The sequence below is a fragment of the Leucoraja erinacea genome, chromosome 5, assembly GCF_028641065.1.
Source record: "Leucoraja erinacea ecotype New England chromosome 5, Leri_hhj_1, whole genome shotgun sequence".
Lineage (NCBI taxonomy): Eukaryota > Metazoa > Chordata > Chondrichthyes > Rajiformes > Rajidae > Leucoraja > Leucoraja erinaceus.
The window spans coordinates 79,106,609-79,130,247 of NC_073381.1; the positions used below are offsets into that span (position 1 = coordinate 79,106,609).

Below are 23,639 nucleotides of genomic sequence, written 5' to 3' on the forward strand. Positions count from 1 at the left end.
TAAGATTCAATAAAACAGCTTGATTCTTTTTATCATTCAGATAACGTGGAACTTTGAAATAAATGTGATCCTCGATCTCCTTAGAGTAATGAATCTTCTCAAACAGTTGCACCTTTTATGGTGGGGAATGATGACAAGATTGGTCAGGCAAATTGGACCAAAGAGCCTGTTTCCATGGTATATGACTCTACAAGTCCCTGTACTAAAATTTTTCAGAGGATTTTTCCTTGTGCTTGAATTTAATACACCTAATCTGCAGCCAACATCTTTTTAATCCACACGTTTAATCAACTTTATTCAAGAGGTCATAGATTTGTGCTAGTGCTTGCTAGCGTAACAAATTCTACATCAATATGAGAAATAAGATTGGAGCTGCAAAATATTGCAGATCTGCATATTTTTTTAAATTATTCATTTTGTTCTAGCTTAATACTAAATATGACAATCAAAAGCCATACAGATGTTTAACAATTAAAATAAATGGTTATTAAAGTTTTTTTGTGGATGCAGGAAGCTCAGTTTTATGTTTCATCTACAGCTCTTGTTAAGTTGAATTTGATCACGTTTGTAGGTTCTGTAACATTTCCTCCACGAAGACCAGCATAGAAAACCTGTGGCTTGGGCACGTTGCAGGAGTTTTCTCGTTTTGTCTGTACTGCCTTATTCTTAGGAAGGTAGACTTGGGAAGTGTTGTCTCTTCTCATGTGGCTGAGAGTTGTCTGCATGTAACGAGTGACCTTCTGCCGCAGGTTTGCCTTGAAAAATTCAAAAATACAGGATGCCGTTATCCTGTGTCTTATTGCATTCAATGTCAATCACCACTCTGTTAATACAGTTTTACAGAAACAAAAATTAAATGCAAAACACCAAATGCTGGAGTAACTCAGCAAGTTATACAGCATCTGTGGAGCGATTGAATAAGAAACGTTTCAGACAGAGGAAGGGTCCCGATCCCAAACGTTGTCCTTCCATTCCACCACAGATGCTGTCTGATCTACTGAGTTACTCCAATACTTTTTTTGCTCAAGATTCCACCATCTGCAGTTCCAACAAAAATCATCATTAATTGCCGGTTACATTGTGGTGGGACTTTTTAAGGCCTAGCTCCCAAGGTCAGAGCCATGAGAAAATGATGAAAATATTTTTTGGTGCGAAATTTTTTGTCAGATATCTTTCTCCTGCTTCTTTAAACAAAATTAATTTATGTTACAGTTGTACAACACATTGGTGCGAACACATTTGGAGTAATGTGTTTCGGTCACCCTGCTATAGGAAGGATGTCATGAAGCCGGGAAGAAGCTTGCACGCTGTCCATGAGGATGTTGCCAGGACTCAAGCTCCTGAGCTATACGGAGATGTTGGGCAGGCTCTGCCTCTATTCCTTACAACTCAGGAGACTGAGAGGTGAACATATCGAGGTGTATAAGAGCATGGGAAGAATGGATAAGGGCGAATGCACAGTATTTTAGCCAGAGTAGGGGAATCAAAAACTAGGGGACGTAGAGAAGGGGGGGGGGGGTTAGAAAATTCAATGTTCATTTTTGTAAGCCACCCAAGCGGAATATGAGGTGCTGTTCCTACAATTTGCTCGTGGCCTCAATTTGGCAATAGAGTAGACCCCGGACAGAAAGGTCAGTGTGGGAATGGGAAGGGGAGTTAAAATGGTTAGCAACTGGGAGATCCGGTCAGCCTTGGCGGACCGAGCATATGTGTTTGGTGAAACGGTCACCGAAATTACACTTGGTCTCACTAATGTTAGAAACAGTACCCCTGCCAGCTTGGAACAGATGCTCCAAGTGCTAACCAGTCAGTGGAAAGACTATACATGATTACAATCGTGTCATCCACCGTGTACAGATACATGATAAAGAGAATATCGTTTAGTACAAGATAAAGTACAGTAAAGTCTGATTAAAGATAGTCCGAGAGTCTCCAGTGAGGAAGATGGTAGCTCAGGACCACTCTCTAGTTGTTGATAGGATGGATCAGGAGGTGTGCGTTTTCACACTTCTGTACCTCTTGCCTGATGGAAGAGGGGAGAAGAGGGAGTGCCCGGGGTGAGACTCGTCCTTGATGATGCTTCTTGTTCATCAGTTACTGCGTTCCATGGATAACAATATGAATCAAAGTGATGTTATACATCTCCTATACATGTCAGGTATATTTTACTTTTATGATAATGTACATAACCCCATCTAACAGTGGCTTGTTTTGTGTGTTTTAAGTTCAATATCTTAACAGAGTTAACGGAGAATATACAATCCTACCATTTGTATTGCTTTTCTTCTTAACTCCCACTCATTCCATTCATATGATCTAACAATGTTTGGCTCCAGGATGTGAGTATCAGTTTGTGTGCTGCTGTCACATTTTGCAATGGCTTTCTTGCATTTTCCCGGCTAGGATTTTGAAAGAAAATATGGGGAGAAAAGGCAAATACTAGAATGACTAAAATGGAAACAGTTTAGTTTATTATCACGTGTACTGTGGTACAGTGAAAAGCTTTTGTTGCGAGCTAACCAGAAGTGACTTGCTCCGCGTTCTTCAAATGGTGAAGAGATTGTTTAGCTTGTCTCAACCTTCAAACCAATCACCCCCGCTCATGGCTCCAGATATACCATTGTAAGGAGAACTACCTAGTAAATCACAGTGAATTTCTCCTCCTTTCTCCTCTATTGAACGAGGATTTTGGCAGCTCTTCAGCATCTGGCTTCAATGATCACGACAAATGATTTCAGTGAAGCATTCAGCACCGGTTGCTTCACCACCAAATCTGATTCTATAAATGCATGAACGTCTTCTATCAAAGGTAGTCAATAGTAATAAGGAGTGAGAATAAATTATTTATTTGCTTCGGTTATTCACAGGTAAGTAACGTGTAATTTAGTGCCAGTGTAAGTGTGAACATTGCGCACAGAATGATTGCTCAGCATGAAAATGCAAAATTTCTTGAAGGATAAGAACAATACCACTTTGCCCCTTAAAACTATAAAACATTGAATAGTACAGCACTGGACCAGGTCTTTTGGGCCACACGTCCATGCCGAACCTGGTGCATTTGCCTCTTTCTGTAATCCGTCTACATATCCATTCCTCAATCTCCTGCTATTGGGAGGCCTACAGTATAATCCCGCTTTGCCTCAGTGGACGAACCCTCCAGTATACCCTTTCTGAGTGCTGCCATGATATTCTCCCTGATTAGCATAGCAACTCCTCCACCTCTTTCTCCTCCCTCTCTATCATATCTGAACCATCAAATCCCTGGAGAGTCGAGCTGCCAGTCATGTTCCTTTCGCAACCAAGCCTTCGTAATGATGCAATATCATAATTCCCAGCCCTGATCCAGGCTCCGATTTCATCTTTTCTATTCACGATACTCCTAGCAAGCCTAAAGTGTACACGTTTATGAAAAATAATATCCTGTTTGACCTAATTTCCTTTTACTTCATGATCTTAGTTCTATTAACAAAAAGCAGAAATTTAGGTAGAGATAAACAGGGATAGGTCATCCAGACCTCAGATCCGTTCCATAATGCTCATAACCACATTATATCTTCATTCAATCCAGTTGCCTTTTCTACACATCCTTACATGATTTTGCCTGGTGAAAAATGATCAACCTGAAAGGTAGAATCCTTATGATTTTATTGCAGAAAAGAGTCCCACACATCTACTATTCTTTGAATAGAAAGGTATTTCCTAACCCTTCTTCTGAGGGATCTTGGTCTGACTACAAACTTAAAGCACAAGGCATTGGGGGTTCAGTATTGATGTGGATAGAGAACTGGCTGGCAAACAGGAAGCAAAGAGTAGGAGTAAACGGGTCCTTTTCACAATGGCAGGCAGTGACTAGTGGGGTACCCCAAGGCTCAGTACTGGGACCCCAGCTATTTACAATATATATTAATGATCTGGATGAGGGAATTGAAGGCAATATCTCCAAGTTTGCGGATGACACTAAGCTGGGGGGCAGTGTTAGCTGTGAGGAGGATGCTAGGAGACTGCAGGGTGACTTGGATAGGCTGGGTGAGTGGGCAAATGTTTGGCAGATGCAGTATAATGTGGATAAATGTGAGGTTATCCATTTTGGTGGCAAAAACAGGAAAGCAGACTATTATCTAAATGGTGACCGATTGGGAAAGGGGGAGATGCAGCGAGACCTGGGTGTCATGGTACACCAGTCATTGAAGGTAGGCATGCAGGTGCAGCAGGCAGTAAAGAAAGCGAATGGTAAGTTAGCTTTCATTGCAAAAGGATTTGAGTATAGGAGCAGAGAGGTTCTACTGCAGTTGTACAGGGTCTTGGTGAGGCCACACCTGGAGTATTGCGTACAGTTTTGGTCTCCAAATCTGAGGAAGGACATTATTGCCATAGAGGGAGTGCAGAGACGGTTCACCAGACTGATTCCTGGGATGTCAGGACTGTCTTATGAAGAAAGACTGGATAGACTTGGTTTATACTCTCTAGAATTTAGAAGATTGAGAGGGGATCTTATAGAAACTTACAAAATTCTTAAGGGGTTGGACAGGCTAGATGCAGGAAGATTGTTCCCGATGTTAGGGAAGTCCAGGACAAGGGGTCACAGCTTAAGGATATAAAGGGGAAATCCTTTAAAACCGAGATGAGAAGAACTTTTTTCACGCAGAGAGTGGTGAATCTCTGGAACTCTCTGCCACAGAGGGTAGTTGAGGGCCAGTTCATTGGCTATATTTAAGAGGGAGTTAGATGTGGCCCTTGTGGCTAAGGGGATCAGGGGGTATGGAGAGAAGGCAGGTACGGGATACTGAGTTGGATGATCAGCCATGATCATATTGAATGGCGGTGCAGGCTCGAAGGGCCGAATGGCCTACTTCTGCACCTAATTTCTATGTTTCTATGAATTACAAATATGTTTCTTTTCTAGACCTACTCCAGCAAAAAATGTTTCTCTCTATTTAACCCAGCAAATGTTTCCTTGGAGTCAATTCAGCATAAAGACAGGTCAGGGAGGCAGCTCACCACCAGCAATCAGAGATGGACATTAAACACTGGCCTCGTCATATGTCAATTAATAATTTAAAAAAATCCCAAATACCTTAACAAAGCCGTCTCTTATCCCCTGTATAATGCCTCCGCATAATCCAACTTTTGGGTCCCGGGCAATGTTTTGGTGAAGCTTATTTGCAGTTCTGATACGGTCAACATAATCTTTTGAAGACGTGATACTCAGAAATGTTCACACCACATCTCAGGTGTATTAACCAGTATTCCTTACAGCTGTAGCAAAGTTTATCCTATATTCCAACCCTCATGTTTAAAAAAGCTAATAATATTCCATTACACATGAATATTTTTGTACATAATTGCAGTGATGGTACACGTGACCATATACATAAGGCAAATGGATCACTAAATTGCTTGGAAGACTTGGAAAAAGATTTTTCTGTATTCATAATATCTATTTCTAGCTATTTGATACAAATTAAATCACCTCACGCTGTGTTGAAATGTGTGCCACAATTTAGCCCACTCACATAATTGATCAATGTCACTTTGTAATTTTTTAAATCTTATTTATACTGCTTACTAATCTTTGTATCATTGACACACTTGAATACGTAGCTTGGATTGTGGCTCTCCAGCTTGTTTGAATGACTACTGACCGGTGGCCCTCACCTTGGTAGTCATGAAATGCTTTGAGAGGCTGATCAAGAACTACATCTGCGCCTTTCTCCCTTGCACCATGGACTCGCTGCAGTTCGCATACCGTCCAAACAGATCCACGGATGATGCGGTCTCCCAGGTTTTGCTCACCACTCTCTCTCGCCTTGACAGCCAGAAGGGGGGCTACGTGAGGATGCTGTCCATTGATTTCAGTTCAGCTGCTGGAACAGGGACTGAACACTCCCCTGTGTGCCTGGGTACTGGACTTTCTCACCGCCAGGCCCCAGGTGATCAAGATGGGGAGACATACCTCCAACCCCCTCTCCCACAGGATCCCACCAGGGTTGCGACCTCAGCACCCTACTGTACTCCCTGTACACACATGACTGTGTGGCCAGGTTCAGCTCCAACTCCATCATAAAGTTTGCTGATGACACTGTGGTGGTGGGCCTGATCTCCGACAACAATGAGAAGGCCTACATGGAGGAGGTGGCTGATCTGGCACTCTAGTGTCAGAACAACAGCCTCCTCTTGAATGTCACTAAAACTAAGGAGCTGATTGTGGACTTTAGAAGGGCACAACAACCAAGGACGTACACGCAACTGGGGATAAATGGGACTACTATGGATAGCGTGAGCAGCTTTAAATACATGGGAGTCCACATCACAGAGGATATGACATGGACAACACACACTGCCGCACTGGTGAGAAAGGCAAGGCAGCGCCTTTACCACCTAAGGCAGCTGAGGAAATTAAGAGTCTCTCTGAGGATCCTTCAATCCTTCTACTCTGGTGCAGTAGAAAGCATCTTGACTGGAAACGTCTCAAACTGGTTTGGCAACAGCTCTGCACAGGACAGGAAGGCTCTGCAGAGTAGTGCATTCGGCCGAATGCACCATGGGAACTACACTCACCCCCTTGCAGGACCTATACACCAGGAGGTGCAGATCCAAAGCCAGCAAGGTAATGAAGGACCCCAACCACCGCAGCATCGGACTGTTCCAGCTGCTACGGTCAGGCAAACGCCTCCGCTGTCACCCTGCAAAAACAGAGAGGATGAGACAGAGTTTCTTCCCACAGGCCAACAGGATTGTAAACTCTGATCTCACCCGGGACTAATTTATTAATTTACTGTTGTGTCTTTTTAAAAAAAATGTAAATACTGGTTGTGTTCTGTTGTTCTGTTGTTTTGCACAATCCCACAGGCATTGCCACTTTCATTTCACTGTACATCTTGTATGTGTATGTGACAAATAAAGTTGACTTGACTTGACTTGAAGCCGTTAGCAGATAACATAGGTAGTCAAAATGTCTACAGATCTTTGAAGGAAATCAATGTGACCTCCATCTGTAGGGAACAATTCTTGAATCGAAGGAGCTTTGGAACATAGTTTAGTTTAGTTTAGTATATGGTCATGTGTACCGAAGTACAGTGACAAGCTTTTGTTTGCTTGCTATCAAGCCAAAGAAAAGAGTATACATGAATATAATCAAGCCATCCACAATGTTCAGGTGTGTTTGCACTAAATGTTGCACTAAATGTTGTACCCTTTATCCTTTAACATTGAAGTCCAATTAAAGATAGCTCAAAAGGCTTACGTGATATTCATGCTCAAGTGTTATTATATTATTTTAACACTGTTTTTGGGCTTATTTTAACCCGTTAACTTTAGCGGGTTCTAATCCTTGATTTAGTATTAATCTAAAAAATAAACATTTGGTTTATCAAGTGAGGGCAGATGATAAGTGATAATCGGCAGGTGCTTGCCATGTCAGTGTCTTACTTGATAGCATGAAACCTTGTGTGGTCTGCAGTCTAGGTCAATGATGAGGACACCAAAATTATCTCTGCATATTAAAGAATGTCACCACCTCTGGTGAGCAGGGCATAGACAAATCCTAACAATGGAAACTGGGACATTGGATACTAACTAAACTCCATGAGTGCAGCTACCAAAATGTTGCCATGCCATAGAAACATAGACATAGAAAATAGGTGCAGGAGTAGGCCATTTGGCCCTTCGAGCCTGCACCGCCATTCAATATGATCATGGCTGATCATTTAATTCAGTATCCTGTCCAGTATTCTGTATCCTTCTCTCCATACCCCCTGATCCCTTTAGCCACAAGGGCCACATCTAACTCCCTCTTAAATATAGCCAATGAACTGGCCTCAACTACCTTCTGTGGCAGAGAATTCCAGAGATTCACCACTCTGCCATGAGTTGTTTTGAGGAGGATCATGCACTGGATTTCTTGTGTACAATACTACAGGAATATCTGCTACATTTTCTTCTTCAGACTTTAGAGCGTGGTCCTTTGGACCACCGAGTCCACGCCGACCAGCGATCACCCCATACACTAGCACTATCCTACACACAAGGGACAATTTGCAGAAGCCAATTGACCTACAAACCTATACTTCTTTGGAATGTGGGAGGAAACCAGAGCAGGAGAGAAAACCCATGCGGTCACTGGAAGAAAGTACAGACGGTACCCATAGTCAGGATCAAATCCGGGTCACTGGCACAGTAAGGCAGCAACTCTACCTCAGTGCCACTGTGCCACCCTTCTCTTTCCTTTGTTTCTCTCATGGGCTCTTACTTGTTTCCTTTTTGCCACCTCTAATATATCTTTTTTTCCCCCTATTATTGTGATCTTCAAATGATCATCAAATATTTAGAACTTTATTCTAAAACACTAGAGATAATTTTGTCATAGCAAGTAAGTAATGTGTGAGGATCGTTGGTCGGTGTGGACTCGGTGGGCCGAAGGGCCTGTTTCCGCGCTGTATCTCTAAGCTAAACTAAACTAAAGATGCACAAAGCTCGTTAGTTACGAATAAAATATTTTAAGAGAACTGTACTCTTATCTAAGTATTTAAAAAATGGTATCTACATATGAAGCCAACTCTAAATTCCACTTTTTGTTTAAATCTCACAATTTTGGTCAGAATGCCCAATGTGTCAAAGTCTCAGTTTGGACAAAATTAGCACCATTTTCCATTTACTACATTGAAATGTGGAACTTGGAATGGGGACAAGTTCTAGCGCTCAGAGACTGCAAATAATGTGTGGTTTATTTCCGTTTCCTTTCATGCACAGTGAAGTGGGATTTAAGGGGGTTTTACCTGTGAATAGGGACTAATTGTGGAGAACTGCTGATGGAGCTCCAGGAGTTGAATGAGCTCTGGAGATTGTTTGGCTTCCTCCGCTGCCTTAGCAATATAATAATCGGGCTTTTGAGCAAAAGCGGTGGCAGCCTCCTTTGAGGAGAAGGTGTAATATTTTTCTTGATATTTAAGAATCCCAATAGCTGGATTGCCTGAAAAACAAAGTTTATTGAAAGTAATTTTTACAAAATGCTTTAAATTAGATTCCCCTGCTTCTACTTGTGGCATGGTGGCACAGCAGTAGAGTTGCTGAATATGATTATATTTTTTGATCATAGCTGCCTAACATGAACAATGGCAATGAAAAGATACCAAATTTCCTTTAGGAAATTTAAAAAAAGGGATGTTTATAAAGGAAGTTGTACAGGTACTTCTATTAAAAATGTTGCTGTTCAAAAAGCTCTGAACTTAAAATCGTTAGTATTATTGGACAGTACCAATGGACTTGGTAGACAAAAGGAAATAGGCAACATTTCGGGCCGAAACCCTTCTTCAAACATTGCCTATTTCCTTCGCTGCATAGATGCTGCTGCACCCGCTGAGTTTCTCCAGCACTTTTGTCTACCTTCGTTTTTCCAGCATCTCCAGTTCCTTCTTAAGACCTTAAATGCTTCTCCACTAGATGTGAAAGCAACAGGAAAAAACATAGTTTTTCGCTTTTATGTAGTTCAGGAAGCCAAAAAATAGGATTTTCAGGTTATTTATGCCCTTGGAATAGTACATAGCACACAGAGGGTAGAAGACCAAGAAAATAACAGTGTTGAAATATTCAAGTTTAACTTCCTGAAGACAAACTCAGTAGTCAATTCTAGTCACATAACTAAGATCAAAAGCTTTTCAGTTGAGTGGCAAAAGACACAGAGCCATCTCCTATAGTTTCACAACAGAAATAAGTTTTTGCCATTTATCACATGTTGGTGCATATATTTGTTTTTCAGGCTTGGAATGGGAAGTATAAGAGACCTAAAGAACAGCAAAGAAAGACAACATTGAAAAAATCAAAAAGAACATTTAAAATAACTTAGCCAGAGGTGTCAAACGTAGCTCTTTTTTTTGGAGTTACAGTTAAAGAAATAGATAGTCAAGGGTAACATAGGTTCTGTAAAAACAATTGAATGTAATAATGGTCAAATTATTGAATACTTACTATTCACTGGCAAAGAAAAGGCATTCATGAGAAGGTAATCGATCATTAATCAAGTTTAAGTAAACAACCAGACCTTATTAGAGAAGTTGAGAAGCTGTTTGAAATCCATAATTAGTTCCTTGTTTCTTCAATAAAAGCCTGATTTGTCTATATACCTTTCAGAAGGAGACCATGTCTTGCACTAAGTGTGTAGGCACAGAATCCTCGATACTGCACGATCAGTTGTTGACAATGTAGGGTGTTGTCTGGAAAGATCCACTCACGATTCTTGATGTCTGATGGATTTATTTTCTCATCTGCACAGCAAAACAACGGGAGTTAGTCAGAGTAAACATTTGTCACATATTGTTAAATTAATGTTTAAGAAGGAATTGCAGATGCTGGATTTCCTTCGCTCCATAGATGCTGCCTCACCCGCTAAGTGTTCCCAGCATTTTTGTCTACCTTGTTAAATTAACGCCCTCTTAATATGAAGACAGTGTAACAGGTTTTTCTAGACATGTTCCTAAATAAGGTGTTGATGACCTACCCACTGAAGTCATGAGACATTAGTCATAAAGTCATAGAGTTATACAGCGTGGAAACAGCCACTTCGTCCCAACTTGCCTCATCACTAGTCCCACCTGCCTGCGCTTGGCCCATATCCCTCCAAACCTGTCCTATCCATGTACCTGTCCAATTGTTTCTTAAACATTGCAATAGTCCCTGCCTCAACGACCTCCTCTGGCACCTCGTTTCATACACCCACCACCCTTTGTGTGAAATAGTTGCCCCTCAGATTCCTTATAAATCTTTCTCCCTTCACTTTAAACCTATGTCCTCTGGTTCACGATTCCCCTACTCTGGGCAAGAGTCTCTGTATGTCCCCCCCCCCCCTCCCCCCCTTTAAATCAGTCTGAAGAGGGGCCCCAACACGAAATGCCACCTTGTTCTCCAGATATGCTGCTTGACCTACTGAGTTACTCCAGCACTTTTTGTAAACCAGCATCTGTAGTTCCTTGTTTCTACTATATGCGCTGTGTACCCTGGCCACCCATATCAAGCCCGCTGACTCCTGACAACATATTTACGGACGCCATAAGTTTTGACAATTAAGCACAAGTCTTTGGGCTGAGATTCATGTTTAGATAAGTTGTTCCAGCTTTTTTTGTCAATCTGAGCGTACCGTATCCAACCACATGTGCGTACAGGTCCCAAAATCGTTGCCATTGTGTGCATTTCAACACAGTGGAATTTGAGAACATAAAAAATATGTCCGTGTCCGTGTTGGCAAGAACACTTCAGGTTCGATCACGCCGAGCACCGGCTCCCCTCAGGCTGTGTGCTCAGCCCGCTGTTGTTCACACTGCTCACACATGATGGTGCTGCCAGATTCAGGAACGATAAAATCATAAAATTTTCGGATGACACAACAGTGGTGGGACTCATCAGCGGAGATGATGAATCAATGTACAGGGAGGAAGTAAAACAACTAGTGGACTGGTGCGGCAACAACCATCTAGCATTAAATGTCGACAAAACAAAGGAGATGGTTGTCGACATCAGGAGGGCGCAGCCAAAGCACACACCCCTCAACATCAGTGGCACCACAGTGGAGAGAGTGGAGAGTAGTAAGTTCCTCGGTGTGCAAATTACAGACAATCTCACCTGGTCCAGGAACAACACTGGGATCGTCAAACGGGCCCATCAGCGACTGCACTTCCTGAGGAAACTCAAACAGGCCTCACTCCCTACCAACATCCTCAGGACTTTCTACAGGGGTACGGTGGAGTCTACTCACGTACCTGCATGAACACGTGGTACTTCACCTGCAACTGCTCAGACAGGAAGGCTCTGCAGAGGGTAGTGAGGGGAGCAGAGAGGATCATTGGCGTCTCCCTACCCTCGGTACAAGAACTGTTCCAGAGCCGCTGTCTGAAAAAAGCTCTGAGAATAGCTAAGGACAAAGTGCACCCCCTCCACACACACCTGGATCTCCTGCCATCAGGCAAGAGATACCGTAGCATCAAAGCCTGGACTACAAGACTGCTAAACAGCTTCCTGCCACAGGCTGTGATGCTGCTAAACAGTCACTTTGTACTCACAGTCACCTGATTCTGCGGCTTTGCACTGACATTTTAATAATTCTGGCACTGGCCACTCAAATCAGCTGCCCTGGACATTTTAATGATTGGTTTTACAGTATTTTAATGTTGCTGTTTTACCTGCTTTTAACTATTTATACTGTTTCATCAGGGACTGGATTGTTTTTTTTTGTTATTATGTTTTAAGTTTTATGTGCGATGCTCCGGTATTCCATGGGAAACGTCTTCTCATTTTGCACTGTGCAACTGTTGCTTTGCAAGATGACAATAAAGGTTGATTTGATTTTGATTTGAATAGGAAAAGGTAGTTCTGGGACCTTTAATACGATCATGGCTGATTTACCCCAGGCCTCAACTCCTCTGTGGCAATGCCCATATCTCTCAGAACAACAATTTATCTACTTCCACAGTCATAAAGCTACACAGCACAGAAACAGGCCCTTCAACCCACCTTGTTCCTGCCATCCAAGTTCGCATACTGGGCTTGTTCCATCTGCCTACACTTGGCCCTCTAAACCCAGTCTGTCCGTGCATTCGTCCAAATGTCTTTTAAAAATCATTATTGTTACCACTTCAATAACTTTCACTGGGAGTTCATTCCAGATACGGACTACCCTTTAAATGGAAAAGTTACCCCCGAAGTCCCTCTTAAATCTCTAGTCCCTCCTAAGGTATAATCCCTCCAGTTTCAGAATACTCTACCCTTGGGAAAAAGACTACACTTCTAAAGATCGACCCTCTGGGACAATGAATTCCGTAGATTCTGTGAAATTAAATTTCTACACACCTCACTTTTAAATAGCTGGTCCTTTTTCTTGTAACAATGTTCCCTCCTTTGAGAGTTGTGAAACCATTTCAACATCTCCGCTTCATGTCCCCTTCTAATCTTAAAAATGTCCATAAGGTCACCCCTCATTCTCCTAAATTCCAAACAATGCTAGACCAAGTGCAGACCCGTTGGGTCTGTTCCCCCAACGTGCGGTTGTGGGGGGGGGGGGGGGGGGGGGGGGGGGGGGGGGGGGGGGGAGAGGTGGGGTACGCTACACATGCAGAAAGCATTTTATCAGGATGCATCATCACAGCATGGTTTGGGAACATCTCCATCCAAGACTGCCAAGAAAAACGTACATCCTTAATATTATTAATTTGCTCCTTTTACCCCATAACCACCGTATCTACTGACGCATAGCCCCCAACTTGCACGCATCTAGAGAGAAGGGGTAGACGGGGGATGAGAGTGAGAGCAGAGAGAGAAGGGGCAGAGACAGAGAGAGAGAGAGAGAAACAGAGAGAGAAAGAGAGACAGACGGGGAGACAGAGGGAGACAGAGAGAGATAGAGAGAGAGAGAGAGAGAGAGTGAGAGTGAGGGGGGGGGGAGAGAGAGGGGGTGCTGAGAGGGGGGGGGGGTGAGGGGGAGAGGTGGGGGAGGGCAGGGAGGGGGGGGGGGGGGAGGGTGGAGGGGAGAGGGTGGTGTGGGGGGGGGGGTGGTAGGTTGGGTGTGAGGGGGGGGAGGCAGGGGGAGGGGGAGAGAGAGGGGGGGAGGGGGAGAGGGAGGGGGGGAGGAGAGAGAGGGGGGGGGGGGGGGGAGAGCTGGGGGGGGGGGGAGAGAGAGGTGTGTGCTGAGAGGGGGGTGAGGTGAGGGGAGGGGGAGAGGTGGGGAGCAGGGAGGGTGGAGGGAAGGGGGTATAGGTTTGGAGGGGATGGGGGGTTTAGGGGGGTGGGGCGGGGGGGGGGGGGGGGGGGGGGGGGAGGGGGGGGTGTGGGAGGGGGGGGGGGGGTGAAAGTGTTGGGGGGGGGGGAGAGGAGGGGGGGGGGGGGAGGAGAGGGAGGGGAAGAGGGAGGGGGGGGGAAGTGAGGGGGTGTGCTGAGAGGGGGGGAGAGAGGAGAGGGGACGGGGAGGGGGGGGAGAGGAGAGGAGGGGAGAGAGAGAGTGCCTTTTTATTTCAACCCAAACAACCATTTGCAGGCAGTGCTTTTTTACTTTAACCATATTTTCACTTTCAAACCACATTAAGGGTACTTACTCATAGTTATGTGGACATGTGTTTAGTTTTATTCACAGCTCAGAGAAACGTGACCCTCAGCCTTCCTCCAGCTTGCAGATTGAGGCACACCACTTCCTGGTTTTATAGTCCCTCCCCCCTGCCGCCAGCACGGGCAGCAGAGAGAATGGGGAATTTTGTAAAATCATTAATATCTCTGTCATATTTCATCGACGGGAAAAATCCTCGGCACACATACGGCGGAGGGGGGCTCTGAGCGAGGTGGCCAAGAATGACGGCCGTAGGTGGAGGCGTTCTCTCGGAAATCGCAGCACAGATCGACAAAATCGGTCAAGAACAGAGTTTTAGTAATATAAGATAGATAGACCCAACCTGTGTATCCTCACAATGGAAGTCCTCTTTATATCCATCTGACTGCATCTGAATAACTACATTGTTAATTTAGTTAAGGGGAGCAAAACTGCGCAGAGCACTCTCCCTGTGGTCTCACAAAAACTTCCTAGTGCTAAATTCCCAACTGCTTTGCAAAGAAGGCCAAAGGCTATTTGCCTTTGTGCTTTGCTGCATTTGCCTGCTAAAATATTTGCTTCACACACACAAGGACACCTGAATCCTGTTTTGCCCACTCATTCAATCAAACTATAATCCCTTGGCAATCACAATATGAAGGAGAGCAATTAGAACAAACAAAGGTGGCATCTACCGAGTAGTTTGAGTTGAGTTTAGTTTATTGTCACATGTACCGAAAGACAATGGGGACAAGCTGAAAGGCAATACATGGTTACAATAGAGCCATTAAACTGTGTAGAGATACAGGATAAAGGCAATAACGTGAATAACGTTTAGTGCAAGGTAAAGTACAGTAAAGTCCAATCAAAGATAGTCCGAGAGTCTCCAATGAGGAAGTCGTTCAGGACCGCTCTCTAGTTATGTCGGATGGTTCTGTTGCTTGATAACAGCTGGGAAGAAGCAGTCCCTAAATCTGGAATTGTGCATTTTCACACATTGCCTGTTGGGAGAGGGGAGAAGAGGGAGTGGCTGGGGTGCGACTCATCCTTGATTATGCTGGTGGCCTTACTGAGGCAGCGTGAGGTGTAAATCAAAGATCTTATAGCAGAGCTCGGCGATAAGATCTTTGGTGTAAATGGAGTCAAAGAAAGGGAGGATGGTGTGTTTGTGATGGTCTGGGCTGAGCCCACAATTCTCTGCAATTTCTTGGCAGTCTTGGATGGAGATGTTCCCAAACCATGCTGTGACGATGCATCCTGATAAAATGCTTTCTGCATGTGTAGCGTCAGTAGAAGTGTTTGAACTATTTTTTTAAAAACGTACTCATTATGTCATCAAATTCCTGGGCGTGCATATCTCTGAAAATCTCTCCTGGTCCGAGAACACTGGTGCAATTATAAAGAAAGCACATCAGTGCCTCTACTTCCTGAGAAGATTACGGAGTCGGTATGTCAAGGAGGACTCTCTCGAACTTCTACAGGTACACTGTAGAGAGCATGCTGACCGGTTGCATCGTGGCTTGGTTTGGCAACTTGAGCGCACAGGAGCGGAAAAGACTGCAAAAAGTTGTAAACTGCCCAGTACATCATCAGCTCTGACCTCCCTACCATCGAGGGGGTCTATCGCAGTCGCTGCCTCAAAAAGGCTGCCAGCATCATCAAGGATCCACACCATCCTGGCCACACACTCATCTCCCCGCTGCCTTCAGGTAGAAAGTACAGGAGCCTGAAATCTGCAACATCCAGGTTCAGGAATAGCTGCTTCCCCATAGCCATCAGGCTATTAAACACAACTCAAACAAAATTCTAAACATTAATAGCCCATTGCACTTTATCTGCTTATTTATGTGTGTATATATATATATATTCAATGGTATATGGTCACACTGATCTGTTCTGTATTTATTTATGCCTCCTATATTCTGTTGTGCTGAAGCAAAGCAAGAATTTCATTGTCCTATCAGGGACACGTGACAATAAACTATCTTGAATCTTGAATCTCTTGAAGTATATATAGTACGATTATTGGCAAAGTTGGGTTTGGTAAGAAGCTAAAAGAATGAGAATGGTTTTACAATCATTGAAGTAAATGTTAATCCTTATCAACAGTGCTATCTTTAGGACGCTGCAGTCACCAAGACTGTAAGAAAGTCATTTTAGGCGACAGATAGCACAATGGGCTAAGAGTTCGGCTGGCGACCGGAAGGTAGCCGGTTCAAATCCCGCTTGGAGTGCATACTGTCGTTGTGTCCTTGGGCAAGACACTTCACCCACCTTTGCCTGTAATGGAATGTACGGCGGCAGGCGCGGGCACACCGCGACGCCCTGTGTCTCCCTTTCAAGGGAGATGCTAAAAATGCATTTCGTTGTCTCTGTACTGTACACTGACAATGACAATAAATTGAATCATTTCATTTTTTTTTTTTTTTCATTTTAACCAGAGGCTCCTAATGGAAAATGAACCCAAGTTGCATAGCTTCCTGTTTACTTGAACCTCCGATCAAAGCCAATGAAGAGGTGTGTGAAATAGATGCCTGATTCAGTTTAATTATTCCCAATAATGTCAATTTTATCCAGGGCAGAGTGTTGATATTTCTTGATATTATTGCATTAAGAATGAGTCACAGATTGTTGTAAAAGGGATGTCGCAACAGGTTCTTATTAGTAATTCTTAACATTGTTTGCCAGGGAAAGAAAATATGATTCATTCAGAGATTCTATCAATGTGCAATCCCACTTGGCTCCCTGACTTGTGTTCAAATCCCAAATCTGCTTTACTGCAAAAAGAAGCCCCAAAATGGGAGCTCACGTTTGCAAAATCTGGCAAAATTCTTCTCCCTTTCCAACACCCAAGATACTTCAGACATACCTGATACTTCACTCAGTCGCTGCGCATCTGATTTCACATCCGTTCCTTCCAGCAAGGGCCCAATGACACCCTCTGGAAAGAGTTGTGAGTGGCTTCCCATGTACGGATCGAGGTTGGTTAACAAGTTGCTGAAGACACTGAGCAGCACCATCTCATCTTGGAAATGGCTCCACAGGTTGGAGAGACAAATAAAATGAGGCTGGCAAAATAAACAGAAGTCAGAGAGTCATCGAGTTATACAGCGCGGAATCAGCCCAACTCATCCAAGTAACTTAATTGATATACACGGATAAGTCAATGGAATACAAAATACTGGAGTAACTCATTGGATCGGGCAGCAGCCCTGGAGGACATGGATAGGTGACGTTTCAGTTCAGACTGATCTGTCTGTCAGAGAACATACGTCAGAGAGTCATAGAGTTGAATATTGTGGAAGCAGGCCTTTCAGCCCAATTCATCCATGCCGACCAAGATTCCCTATGAAAGCTAGTCCCATTTGCCTGTATTTGGTCCACATCCAGCTAAACTGTTCCTATCCATGTACCTATCCAAGTCATATATAAAATGCATGATATTATAGCAAAATAGTTTAGGTTACTGGACAAAGGCCTGGACGATTGATCCAGAGGCATGAGCCGGAAACCCACTATGATATCTGGTGAAACCAAAATTGAAAAATTAAATCAATCTGGAATTAAAAGAAAGTATCAGTAAATGGAGTATCATACAAACACATCTGGCTCATTAATGTTCCCAGGTAAAATAAATCTCCCACCTTTTCGTGGTCATGTTCTCCTAGATCTCCTAAAAATGTTAAACTTATATGTAAAAAGTATCTTGAAACTAAAACCAGGAAGTGAACAGAAGTGAAAGTCAAAGTGCTGGAGTATCTCAGCAGGTTCACTTCCTGGTTTTAGTTTCAAGATACTTTTTACATATATAAGCAATGTTTTGGGTTGGGATCCTTCTTCAGGAATTCTTTTAATCCTTCGCTTTACATGGCAACACAAAAGCTATCCAACTTTCAAGGAAGATAGTGATGCACGTTGCAAAGTTCTATAAGATTTTCAACCAGAGAAACAAACCTGATGAGGACAATACGTACATAAACTTGTGCAGTGGGTACTGCTGCCTTTGACTTAACCACAGTGTTCAACTGTTCCATCTCCTTGTTAAATTGCTCCTGGATCAGTTCAACCTGTTTAGCACATGTGATGATTTCAGTCTGCATAGGATAAAATTAATGGTTTCAATGGTTTCTTTATTGCCACGTGTACCAGGTAAAGTGACATACATTTTTTTGCATACAGATCAGCAAGACTATCCCCATACATAAGCACAATCACCCCGGTCAGTACAGAATGTACAGAACACCCCACTGAGTCCATACGCAAGAGGCTCCATTTTGGAGCCATGTAGTTGGCCACAAAGGCCCGTAGCAGCTGCCGTCCCCATTACGGTCATCCCACGATATGATGTCCATCTACACACCTGGCAACTCTTTAGCCCTTTGTCCGATTTAAAAAAAAAAAGCCATGACTTCTAAATACCAACCTGTGTGTGTGTGTATACATGTGCGTGTGCATGTGTGTCTAAGAGGGTGAGTGGAGTTGGGATTTTAACTGCTCCATTGGTAACAGGTGGGTGGGGGTGGTACCGGAGCATCCGTTAAAGTCACGAATCTGAGGGACAACCCTCTCACAAAGACGCCGGTGGGTACGTGGATGAGCTTCCAGATAAAGTATATGAAGCACGTGCAGTAATAACATTTAAAAGACACTTGGACAGGTACGTGGTTAGGAAAGGTTTGGAAGGCTCGTCTAGACCAAAGGCAGGCAAATGGGACTGGCTTAGATGATACATCATGGTCAGCATGGACGAGTCGAGCTGAAAGGCCTGTTTCCATGCTGTATGACTCAATGCGAGCCGAGTTAATCACACATTAACCATAATATGAGCAGGGATCTGGGATTTGAACTCCATAATGTTGATTCTCCAAGCTTCCTGGTACCCATCAATGTTTGACCCCAGCACAACCAGAATGGGTGCAATTCCTGGAATTGCACCCATTCTGGTTGTGCTGGGGTCAAACAACACATCTGGGGAAAACTATGCAAAATCATGCCTGTAATTTAGTAAATAAACCACAAAGCGTTATTTTAGTTGTAGCATTCTTTCCTTTTTCCTTTGAGCAATGGAAATGATAAGAGTTACATGAGTAGGGTAGCAATCGTTGCTAACAGGCATTATAGGAATAGCTACTTGTCGTACAAGTTCATTTCAAAGGAACTGAATTTTGGAAGGGGTGGATTTGCAGCATAAATGATACACATCACGTATTTCATCTGCTCACTAATTGGAGTATTTGAAGCACCATCATAATTATTACAGTGTAGTCTTCGCTCTAATACAAGTAAACAACCAGCAAGATCCGAGAAACAGTAAACAACATATAATTGTGTAGGAAGGAACTGCAGATGCAGGTTTACACTGAAGATATACACGCGTGGGGGGGAGGACTGCCGAGAACTAAGGGGGATCCAGCCGGGGAGGAGGGGGGGTTGATGAAGAAGGGATGGGTACTTTTGTAACTTTGTTGGTGTATTTGTGGCGACGTGTGTGTTACAGTATGTATGCAAAAACAAAGAATTTCACTGTACCCATGTACATGTGACAATAAAATTTCATCTTCATCGAAATGCTGGAGTACCTCAGCAGGTCCGGCAGCATCGCAGGAGAAAAGGAATAGGTTGACCCTTTGGGTCAAGACTGCAGACTGAAGAGTCTCCACCTGAAACATCACCCATTCCTTCTCTCCAGAGATGCTGCCTTTCCCACTGAGTTACTCCAGTATTTTGTGTCTATCCAAGAACATATAATTTCTCTTTTTGTACAAGTTATGAAAATCGAGGAATAAATATTGGCCTGGCTATTGGGGATGAATTGCCTGCTCTCCAAATTTGTCTCACAGGACTCCTTTCAGATTCATTTTAGAGATTTGTGTGTTCCAGATTCACCCTTTGGGTCAAACAATCCTCCTTCAGATCTCCTCGAAGCCTCTTACAGTACTTCTCTCCCTAAACCCATTCACTCTAGTTCTAGAGACGTCTGATACGGAGCAAAGTTTGCAACTATCCATATGAATCGGATGGTTCCATTGCTTACCATGATGATGGACAGAAATATCTCATGCTGTCTCACATTGAATAAGGCCTCCTTCAGCTTATCGTGCAACCCATCTGTTTCGTAGCATTGTTGCCGACTTTTCTCCAGCCTCTCGATAATGGCCGTGTAATGATAAACTAATTGCTGAGTAGCTTGTAGCTCAGAGTCGACATTCTGCTTGGTTGCTGGAAGGGCTTCATTTAGAATGGCAGGCACTGTAATTGCAAATACATTTCAGACAGGCAGAGCATTAGCCTCGTTAACTAACCATGAACTAGATTTATAATTGTTGCCAACCAGATACTTTAATGAAGAATTAGGCAGAAGCAGCCCGAGAGAGCAGTTTATAGACAGTTGACCGTTGGAGGTAAATCACGGGCTAACCATAGGATGTTAAATAAAGTTTTAGTGCACCACACTGTGTGAATGCTATGGTGACTGAAGTTGGGAAAAGTGGAAGTACAACGGGATCTGGGGGTCCTTGTTCATCAGTCAATCAGTAAGCATGCAAGTACAGCAGGCAGTGAAGAAAGCGAATGGCATGTTGGCCTTTATAACAAGAGGAGTTGAGTATAAGAGCAAAGAGGCCCTTCTGCAGTTGTACAGAGCCCTAGTGAGACCACACCTGGAGTATTGTGTGCCTATTTGGTCCCCTAATTTGAGGAAGGACATTCTTGAGGGAGTGTAGTGTAGGCTTACAAGGTTAATTCCCGGGATGGCAGGATTGTCATATGCTGAGAGAATGGAGCGGCTGAGCTTGTATACTCTGGAGTTTAGAAGGATGAGAGGATATCTTATTGAAACATATAAGATTATTAAGTGTTTGGACACGCTAGAGGCAGGAAAATGTTCCCGATGTTGGGGCAGTCCAGAACCAGGGGCCACATTTTAAGAATAAGGGGTAAGCCATTTAGAACAGAGATGAGGAAACACTTTTTCTCACAGAGAGTTGAGAGTCTGTGGAATTCTCTGCCTCAGAGGGCGGTGGAGGCCGATTCGCTGGATACTTTCAAGAGAGAGCTAGATAGGGCTCTTGAAGATAACGTAGTCAGGGTATATGGGGAGAAGGCATGAACAGGATACTGATTGTGGATGATGAGCGTTAATTACAATGAAGGGCCAAATGGCCTACTCCTGCATCTATTGTCTATTGTCCACAATTCTCCAACACATACTGATATTTACAGATAATTCATATTATCAAGCCTACTCTTGTAAAGTTTATCCCATCGCTAGGGGGAGAGTCTAGTACCAGAGGCCATATCCTCAGATTAAAAAGATGTACCTTTAGAAAGGAGATGAGATGGAATTTCTTTAGTCAGAGGTGGTGAATCTGCGGAATTCTTTGCCACAGGCTGTCGAGGCCAAGTAAATGGATATTTTCTAAGGCGGAGATTGACAGATTCTTGATGAGTCAGGGTGTTATGGGGAGAAGGCAGGAGAATGGGGTTGCGAGGGAAAGATAGATCAGCCCTGATTGAATGGCCTAATTCTGCTTCTACATCTTATGAACTTATCACATACAGGACAGCTACATGGATAGGAGAGGTTTAGAAGGATATGAGCCAAATGCAGGTAGGTGGGACAAGTGGAGATGGGCATCTTGGTTGGTGTGGGCAAGTTGGGCTGAGGGGCTTGTTTCCATGCTGTATGACTCTATGGCCCTATTCAAGGGATGACAACATTCCCTGGTCTCTGGAGCACTGCCACTGTACTTGATCATCCTTCTTCTGTTATCCTGGGATGCTCATCATTTGGCTGCACGGTGGCGTAGTGGTAGAGCCACTGGCTTACAGTGCCGGAGATCCTGACTACAGGTGCTTGTCTGTATGGAGTTTGTATGTTCTCCCCATGACCTGAATGTGTTTTCTCTGAGATCTTCAATTTCCTCCCACACTCTAAAGACATACAGGTTGTAGGTTAATTGGCTTAGTATAAATGTAAATTGTCCCTAGTGTGTGTAGGGTGGTGATAATGTGCGGGGATCGTTGGTTAGTGCGGACTTGATGGGTCATGGGGCCTGTTTCCGCACTGTATCACTAAACTCTCTCAGGCTATCGGGTCTTTTGTCCAAATGTCTTTTAAACGTTGTTAAGTACCTGCCTCAACTGCTTCCTCTAGCAGCTCATTCCATATACCCACCACCTTCTGAGTGAAAAAGTTGCCTCTAATTCCTGTTAAACCTTTCATCTTTCACCTTATTCCTACGTCCTCTGGTTCTTGATTCCCCACCCAGGGTAAAAAACTCTGTGCATTCACCCTATCAAAGGTTCCAGAGAAAACAATCCAAATCAGTCCAACCTCTCCCTGTCGCTGAAACCCTGTCATCCATGCAGCATTCTGGCACCTCCTCTGCACTCTCTCCTAAGCCTCCGCATCTTTCCTGTTCCTGTAGATACGAAAGGTTTAAACGGATATGGGCCAAACGCGGGCAGGTGAGATTAGTGTAGAAGGGACATCTTGGTTGGCATGGGCAAGTTGGGCCGAAGGGCCTGTTTCGATGCTGTGATGTGCTGTGAATGTGATCTCAAGGATTGTTTTCATTTAACCATTAATAAGAATTTAGAAATTAGCGAGTCACAAAGGTGTTCTGAAGTGTGTTTAACAAGACTTACAGTCATCAATACCCTCGCCACCCTTCTTGCAGTTTTTGTTGAACAGTCGGATGCCAGTGACAATCATGTTGAGTTCGTTCAGCTGCCGTTCCTTGTCCCTTTTTGTGAGAACAAGAAAGGTTCCCAGTTCTGTCTGTGGAAAGACACTTTGCAGCGCAGCTACAAGAAGTTAAAAAAAAGAGATTGCAGGTGTACATCAGCAAACAGAAAGTGTAATTTCTTAGAATCGCAATCTGCACACTTTAGGACATCTCAGCTCTCAGCAGCAGTGCATAACTTTAAATGGACTCTCAGCTGACCTTCGAAGCTCACATCTTAGCCACTCACAATATCACAGACTCCAAATGTACATTAATTACATAGCACTCAGCTTCATTTTAACTCCATTTTAACCCTACCTCATTCAGATTGATGCTAAAATTCTCTTTTATCGCCTCTCGGCTGAAATTCTCTTTCATCGTGTCTCGCCTACTCCTCGGGATAGTCAAACCCTTTTCCAAGGGTGGAAATGTCTAAGTCTAGAGGGCATAGCTATAAGGGGAGAGGGGGGAACATATAGTAGAGATGTGCAGGACAGGTTCTTTTACGCCGAGGGTGGTTGGGGCCTGGAATGCATTGCCTGGGGCAGTAGTGGAAACTGATATGATAATGGTATTTAAGCTTTCAGATAGGCACACGGATTTGCAGGGAATAGAGAGATATGGATCTCTTGCATGCGGGTGAGATCAGTTCAACTAGGCATCATGTTCGGCACAGACATTGTGGGCTGAATGGCCCGTTTCTGTGCTGCACTGTTCTATATGTAAGAAAGAACTGCAGATGCTGGTTTAAATTGAAGGTAGACACAAAATGCTGGAGTAACTCAGCGGGTGAGGCAGCATCTCCTGCTCCAGCATCCTTTGGCCCTCCCCATCTTCTCATCTGTGCCGTT

At 43.8% G+C, this 23,639-nt stretch overlaps 1 protein-coding gene across 2 annotated transcripts in view; it reads right to left on the reverse strand.

Annotated features, from left to right (window-relative positions):
- Positions 1 to 160: 160 nt before the first annotated feature.
- The window catches only part of cfap206 (cilia and flagella associated protein 206), a 35,691-nt gene continuing 12,212 nt past the window's right edge, over positions 161 to 23,639 (reverse strand). The window contains exons 5-12 of one of the 2 annotated variants that reach the window (XM_055636049.1): positions 22,709 to 22,867; positions 20,094 to 20,308; positions 18,034 to 18,153; positions 16,929 to 17,127; positions 10,119 to 10,259; positions 8,775 to 8,968; positions 2,268 to 2,399; positions 164 to 755 (exon numbers count right to left, since the gene is read on the reverse strand). In XM_055636049.1, coding sequence (XP_055492024.1) covers positions 522 to 755; positions 2,268 to 2,399; positions 8,775 to 8,968; positions 10,119 to 10,259; positions 16,929 to 17,127; positions 18,034 to 18,153; positions 20,094 to 20,308; positions 22,709 to 22,867 — 1,394 coding nt within the window. In that variant the 3' untranslated portion in view covers positions 164 to 521. Of the gene's footprint in view, positions 756 to 2,267; positions 2,400 to 8,774; positions 8,969 to 10,118; positions 10,260 to 16,928; positions 17,128 to 18,033; positions 18,154 to 20,093; positions 20,309 to 22,708; positions 22,868 to 23,639 lie in introns of both variants that reach the window. The other variant, XM_055636050.1, reaches the window with a different exon arrangement.